Below are 7,167 nucleotides of genomic sequence, written 5' to 3'. Positions count from 1 at the left end.
GATGCCCTTCTTTCTCGACGTGTTGTAACGATTTTCGTGTGGGATTCTGTTGAAGAGGTATTTTCAACGTGTTTTAATGAATTGGATTTTGAAGGATGGCGTTTTAAAAAGGAAATAGTTTACTCGATTTGGAATTACAGATTGGGGATCGTGAGGCAATATTTAGTCGCAAGAAATGGTGGCTTTCTACCGTCACAAACATTGTTCTCCAAGAAACAAAGAACGAGAACAACGGTCCCACCGACGCGACCTGCAGCGGAAGAGAATGAGAAACGAGTCAAAACTTGTTGGAAAAGTCAAAGGTTTTGCCCCCGCTCATTCTTTCCGCCCGGCTGGTTCACGGGTCCGGGTCGGGCCGCGCCGGTGTCCGGCCCATGGCAGTAGAAAAAACAGGCGGCGGCCGTCAAAACCCGCGTGTCGCTGTACCACCTCTTCGGCCCACCGGAAGCCACATGCCGCCTCCTGGCTCGCGGCCGCGGGGTTAATAAAAAGGGAGAGAAGAACGGAGGGGAGGAGGAGGAGGAGCATCCTGCACCGCATCGCACTAGGTCTCGAACATTCCTCTTTCTCTTCATTGCCTTGCTTGGGGAAGAAGAAGAAGAAGAGGGCAAGCGCCCCCGCCTCCCGTCGCCGTCGCCACCCCTCGCCGCCGATCTGAACTCAGGAGCCAGCCAAGATGCATTCCACCAATCTGCTCCTCGAGGAGCCCATCCGGATGGTCTCCATCCTCGAGCCGTCCAAACCGGTGAGCGCCCATCCCCCGCCCTACGCTTTGCTTCCTCTCCCCCCCTCTCTCTCTCTCTCTCTCTCTCTCTCTCTCTCCGTCGGATTTGATGATCTGCGCGGGGATCAATCCCTAATTGCGGCCGCCCGTCTCTCCTTATCGGTCTTGGATCAGACCTTGCTGATGTTTTTCTTTTTCTAAATCAGAACTTCTTCCCGGCGATGACGAAGATCGTGGGGACGCTGGGTCCCAAGTCCCGGTCCGTTGAGGCCATCTCCGCCTGCCTGAAGGCCGGCATGTCTGGTTCGTATAATCCCATATCTTTCTTCTGCAACAGCGGAGAGTGTGTCCTTCTCTTAATCGTTTTTCTTCTTCTTCTAAATCCAACAAGGATTTTCTGTCATTTTTTCTTGCAGTGGCACGTTTCGATTTCTCGTGGGGGGATGCCGCGTACCACCAGGAGACACTCGAGAACCTCAAGATCGCCATCAAGGCCACCAAGAAGCTATGCGCTGTAAGTGCCGTCACAACCAACGGTGATTTGTGGCCATAAGTCGTGATGAAATCAACTTTGCATATCAACTTTGCCTACACACACCCAAACATGCCACTTAAGAGTGGATCTGATGCTAGCTAGGTGAAATATGTTCTGTGGAGCTTGACTTTTGGGTATTTTTTTTGGATAGGTTATGCTTGACACTGTTGGCCCCGAGTTGCAAGTGGTGAACAAGAGTGAGGTCACAATCTCGCTTGAAGAGAACGAGTCTGTTGTTCTCACCCCTCACAAAGGCCAGGAGGCCTCTTCCAAATTGCTCCCTATCAACTTCTCTGGACTCGCCAAGGTAAAACCATTCTCTATATCATCTCCCTGAATCTCGAACTTTGTATTTACTTGCATGTGACGGTAGCTGTAAGCAGATCCACAGTTGTCTGTCTGTTTTATAATGTTTGTCATTTGTTGTCGCACTAAAATGTCCACTCGTATCTCCGCATGGATTAAATCTGAGCTATCCTTTGTTCTTTGCAGGCTGTGAAGCCCGGAGCCACAATATTTGTTGGGCAATATTTGTTCACGGGCAGTGAGACTACATCAGTTTGGCTGGAGGTAGAAATCTTTGACATCCTACAATGAAGCGTTTTTCCATATTTGATGTGCTATTATGCATGTTACATGTCTTTCTTAGTGTGGTTCACCAATTTCTGATACCAAAACTCTCAACTGCCTGATGCAGGTTTCTGAAGTTCAAGGGGATGACGTGGTTTGTGTGATCAAGAACTCAGCTACCCTGGCTGGGTCACTCTTCACATTGCACTGCTCCCAGATCCATATCGACATGCCCACGCTGTCTGATGAGGATAAAGATGTAAGGAACTCCCAAGAATATCTCTTCCTCCTTCTATTCTCCCCTTTCTTAGAACTTGGCGACTAGACGTTAAATGTTATGACTTCATGAGCATGCACCACTTTCAGGTTATGAAGAAATGGGGTGCTCCAAACAAAATTGACTTCCTCTCTCTTTCTTATACAAGGCATGCAGAAGATGTGCGGCAAGTAAGTAACTCATTACGTGGATATTTAGAGTGTACTACTTCACAGTTCACAGTGCCATCTTTCCCAACAGATTAATTTTTTTCTGTATTGATGTTTTGTTGAACAGTATCACATGTCCGTTTGCATTTCATACTTTGCAAAAATGTTCCTAACGTTGATAGTAATTTTCCTGCAATACAGGCACGGGAGTTCCTCTCAAAGTTAGGTGATCTTAGCCAAACTCTGATTTTTGCCAAAATTGAGAATGTGGAGGTAATTTCAAGATATTCTTTCAACATTCCTGAGTAAACTTTGATTTGTTTACATACATATTCACTCCTTACAATACTCATTTGACATTCTTGAGCAACTTTGATTTGTTCACCACCTATTCACTCCTTATTCCTTACAGGGCTTGAACCATTTTGATGAGATCCTGGAAGAAGCAGATGGTATAATTCTGTCAAGAGGGAACCTTGGAATTGATCTTCCACCTGAAAAGGTTGGTTATCTCAACCTTCACAATGCATTATCTCTTAACTTGTCGTCCTAGGTAGTGAAAAAATTATAGACAATCACCTCCACCAATGCATTGTTTCTTAAGGGTTGCATCTAAATGGTATTGCGTTTAATTAGTTCATGGATCTTTTTACATCTCAACATTGTGGCTTAGTTGTGGAGAAGGGAAGAAAAGGAAAATAGGGTGATAAGCCACAAAGGATCAGACCAGTAATTACAGCCACAAAGGAAAGAAAAGGAAAACAAGCTATGGGCTGTATCTATATGAACATACAGCTCCACTTGATTCTTTTTTGATCACAGTGCTACATCGGCATTTTGGCTATGATAACATGCTAAGAGCCAATCATTATGAGTGCACTTCGCAGCTAGGCCACAATGTATTTTTTGGCTATGATGACGTGCCGTGAAGGCATTTTGCTTGATTAACATGTATTTTCCCCCATTTGCATGAAGCTTAGTGATGATTTTATGTGCTTTAGTTAGATTTGCTTTTTTTTCTCTACATCAGGGGTCTCTATTGAGTGCTACTTTGTTTGTTCTTTAGGTGTTTTTATTTCAGAAGTCTGCTCTGCACAAGTGCAACATGGCTGGAAAGCCTGCTGTTGTTACTCGTGTTGTGGACAGTATGACAGACAACCTAAGGCCTACTCGTGCGGAGGCAACTGATGTGGCAAATGCAGTGCTGGATGGTTAGTTTTTGCCTCTTGCAAATATCTTATACTTTGGTGATCCTGTACAGCTGCCCATTACTGCACCCAAACAAACTATAATTACACAAGCTGTAACATGAATCACAATTGTTTTCTTCAGGCAGTGATGCCATTCTCCTTGGTGCTGAGACTCTCCGTGGGCTGTATCCAGTTGAGACTATTTCAACAGTGGGCAGAATTTGTGCTGAGGTGAACTTTCTTTGGAGGTCTATATGTTGTCTTGATAAACATGGGCCTGTTTGGGAGGGCATTTGTTGATAAGTTCCCTTTTGTAGTTCAAAAAATCTGACTTCAATACTAAAATGTTACAAATAAATACTCCCTCCGTCCGGAAATACTTGTCCTAAAAATGAATATAATGGATGTATCTATAACTAAAATAAGTCTAGATACATTCATCTCTAGGACAAGTATTTCCGGACGGAGGGAGTACTATTCTTCTGAACACCCAAGTATATCTTTAGCACTCTAATGAAATCTAATGGAAATTCACTCCTTCCTTTTTTTCTCTTCATGTTTGGTGATATATTTTCATGAATTGTTTCACAGGCTGAGAAGGTCTTCAACCAAGATTTGTACTTCAAGCGAACCGTGAAATACGTTGGAGAACCCATGACCCACTTGGAGTCTATTGCTTCCTCTGCAGTGCGTATTTTGTCTTTTCATTTTCCAACCTTTTGTTAGTGTTTACAGGGGAACAATTTCTGTCTTCCATTGATTGAATATCAGTCTGTGACACTTGGGTTTATAACTCTACTTTGTTTATAAGTCTGAAATAGTTCACTACCTATTTGCTAGGTGCGGGCGGCTATCAAAGTTAAGGCTTCGGTCATCATTTGCTTCACCTCATCTGGACGAGCTGCAAGGTAGAAAGAAAAAGAGTATTTCTTCTTATGGGCTTGTAGTTTAATGGAAATTGATTCCTATATCATGTCGTATCTGGTATCTGCAGGCTAATTGCCAAGTACAGGCCCACCATGCCTGTCCTGTCTGTTGTCATTCCTCGTCTAAAAACAAATCAATTGAAGTGGAGCTTCACAGGCGCATTTGAAGTATGTGAACAGTCTTTTTTCCTTTTAACCTCTTTAGTACCTTCTTCTATGTGTGCTATATCTAGGTAATAATGATTCAGAACTAGCATGCTGATGCTGATCTTCAACCTTTGAAAGATAACTTTAGACTAACATTGAACCTTGCCCAATTGTGCAACTCAATCCAGAGGAACACTATATGTGTGTATATATATATAGTATTTGGCATGTAATGCTAGAGAAGGGCACTTCATTTGGCATTAACCTTCATGTTTTTGCCTTGATACAACATGCCTCTTTTCTAACAGCAAAATTTGCTGATATGTATTGCTACTTTTTTTTTTACTTGGTGCATAGTTCCTATTACCTCCCTTTCAGTTTATAAGGGACACCTGTATTTCTAGATCATCAGTTTGACCATTGAAATTCCTATTTGAAATAGGTTTGTCATGGTGTCCTTTTGTAGCATATACCTCACATTTCATCGGCCACATCGATGATCTGAAAATATGAATGTGCCTAACAACCTGAAAGATTGGGAGTATGTTGTTCAACTAGACTCGGTAATTAAGATGTACCCCCCCCCCCCCCCCGGTAAACTAGTATAAGAGCATTTAGAACGTTACTTTAGTAATCTAAACACTCTTATATTAGTTTACGGAGGCAGTACTATAAGTTTACCCTGACGAGAAAGAGTGTGGTGTTCAACTAGACTTTCTAATTAACCTGTGAATTCCCCCCCCTAAGAAACTGTACTGCTTATGTGTTGGACCAAGACTTGTCTTGGTGTTTGGCAGTGTGCCACTGTTATAACTCATATTTGTTGCATTGTCTTCCTGCAGGCAAGACAATCACTCATAGTTAGAGGCCTCTTTCCCATGCTTGCTGATCCACGTCACCCCGTGAGTTAACCTGCCTTTCATCTGTTGGCTACATTAATTTAATCATATTTTTGTAAACCATAATTTGGTGGTTCTTTTAAATTTTAGAATTCATGACCCAGTATGTATAATACGAAAAATATAAACTACCTATAAATATGAACGTCCTTGTTCTGAACATAAATGGAATAATGGTAGTTGCCGTTAGTGCATATACACAATATGTGAAAAATTGAATGCTTTACATACAAGCGAACCTACTAATCCTACTTAATTTTGCTTGCATCATGTTGTACTATCACTCTTAACAAATTAGCTATTAGGGATGGTTTCGAAGCAATAAACAGTAGACTGCAGTTCACTTCCGAACTGTTAGGCTGGTTTGTTGATTCTTTGTACTATAAATGCAATATGTGAGCTTTATAAGCTGGTGTGCACCAGTGAGGCTGATGTTTGGAGGTGTTTCATCTTGCATCTACCTTAAATTATTTGGTAGCTAGAATTCCTTGATTTTGGACCCAACTAGTAAGATGCTCGGTGTGGCTGGTGATTTCTACTGACATTCCTTCTCTGCCCTGAAGGCTGAATCTACTAGTACTACAAATGAATCTGTGTTGAAGGTTGCTCTTGACCATGGCAAAGCATCCGGTGTGATCAAATCGCATGACCGTGTTGTTGTGTGCCAGAAAGTGGGAGATTCCTCTGTCGTGAAGATCATTGAGCTGGACGACTAGGCAAAATTAGCCTTTGCTCAGGGCTTGCCAGATTTTTGACTAGGCCAAAACGATGCTTGGTGGCTATGTATAATTCTATCTATAGTTTTGCAAAACGAGCTGTTTTTCCTATGGTGCCATCATAGGATCCGCGTTACAATTCTGAAACTTACGCTAGTTATTATGGATATGTCCTCAGGTTTTACTGCAGTGTAGCGAGTAAAAGATCTGATGGAATAATGATATCAAAACTTTGCGACCCTTGCTATTGTTGTCGCTAAGCTATGTTCAGTTGCATTTGTTTTACAGATTTTGGGTGTGATCCTAAGGTTTTAGGATCCCATTATCTCAAGAGACTGTTAGTTGAGAGAATTCTGATATATACAGACTAAATACTCCTTCCGTTCCTAAATATAAGTCTTTCTAGATATTCCACTAGAGGACTATGTATGAAGCAAAATGAGTGAATCTAAACTCTAATACTCCCTCCGTTTCAAAATATAAGACCTTTTAAAGATTACACTAGAAAACATATGTAGTTCATAGTGCAACATCTAAAAGGTCTTATATTTAGGAACGGAGGGAGTATATGTCTATAGCTAAATGAGTGAATCTAAACTCTAATATGTGTCTATAGCAAAATGAGTGAATCTAAACTTTAATATATGTCTATATACATCCGTATGTAGTTTTTTAATAAAAATTCTGAAAAGACTTACGTTTAGGAACGAATGAAAATTTTAAAAAGACTTATTCATTTTGAAAAGACTTACATTTAGGAACGAAAGGAGTAGTTCTTTATTTCCTTTTGCTGTCAGGAAATTTTCCTTTCTATTGGTGACTTGTACTCATGCAGGAGATGCTGAGTTTTAACTTTTTCCTTTCTGGCGGCGACGTTTATTCATGACAATGTCACTTGAGTTTGATTTTTTCCTTTCTGGTGGCGACGTTTATTCATGACAATGTCACTTGAGTTCAATTTTTTCCGATCTGGTGGTGACGTTTATTCATGACAATGTCAATCGAGTTTGAATTTTGCTTTTACAACGTGGCAT

General features: G+C 41.4%; 1 protein-coding gene across 1 annotated transcript; it reads left to right on the top strand.

The window, feature by feature from the left end:
• The first annotated feature begins 498 nt into the window (after positions 1–498).
• Positions 499–6,373, top strand: LOC123399664 (pyruvate kinase 1, cytosolic). The gene is made up of 16 exons (XM_045094057.1): positions 499–745; positions 931–1,027; positions 1,141–1,238; positions 1,411–1,566; positions 1,752–1,829; positions 1,957–2,088; positions 2,196–2,276; positions 2,457–2,528; positions 2,668–2,757; positions 3,322–3,466; positions 3,588–3,676; positions 4,037–4,132; positions 4,286–4,353; positions 4,440–4,539; positions 5,361–5,420; positions 5,981–6,373. The coding sequence occupies exons 1-16, from the start codon at positions 677–679 to the stop codon at positions 6,131–6,133; spliced, it is 1,584 nt and encodes a 527-aa protein (XP_044949992.1). The 5' UTR covers positions 499–676; the 3' UTR covers positions 6,134–6,373.
• The last annotated feature ends 794 nt before the right edge of the window (positions 6,374–7,167 follow it).

This window comes from Hordeum vulgare, chromosome 5H (genome assembly GCF_904849725.1).
Source record: "Hordeum vulgare subsp. vulgare chromosome 5H, MorexV3_pseudomolecules_assembly, whole genome shotgun sequence".
In the NCBI taxonomy this organism is placed as follows: Eukaryota; Viridiplantae; Streptophyta; class Magnoliopsida; order Poales; family Poaceae; genus Hordeum; species Hordeum vulgare.
This window is presented reverse-complemented; position numbering and strand designations above follow the sequence as displayed.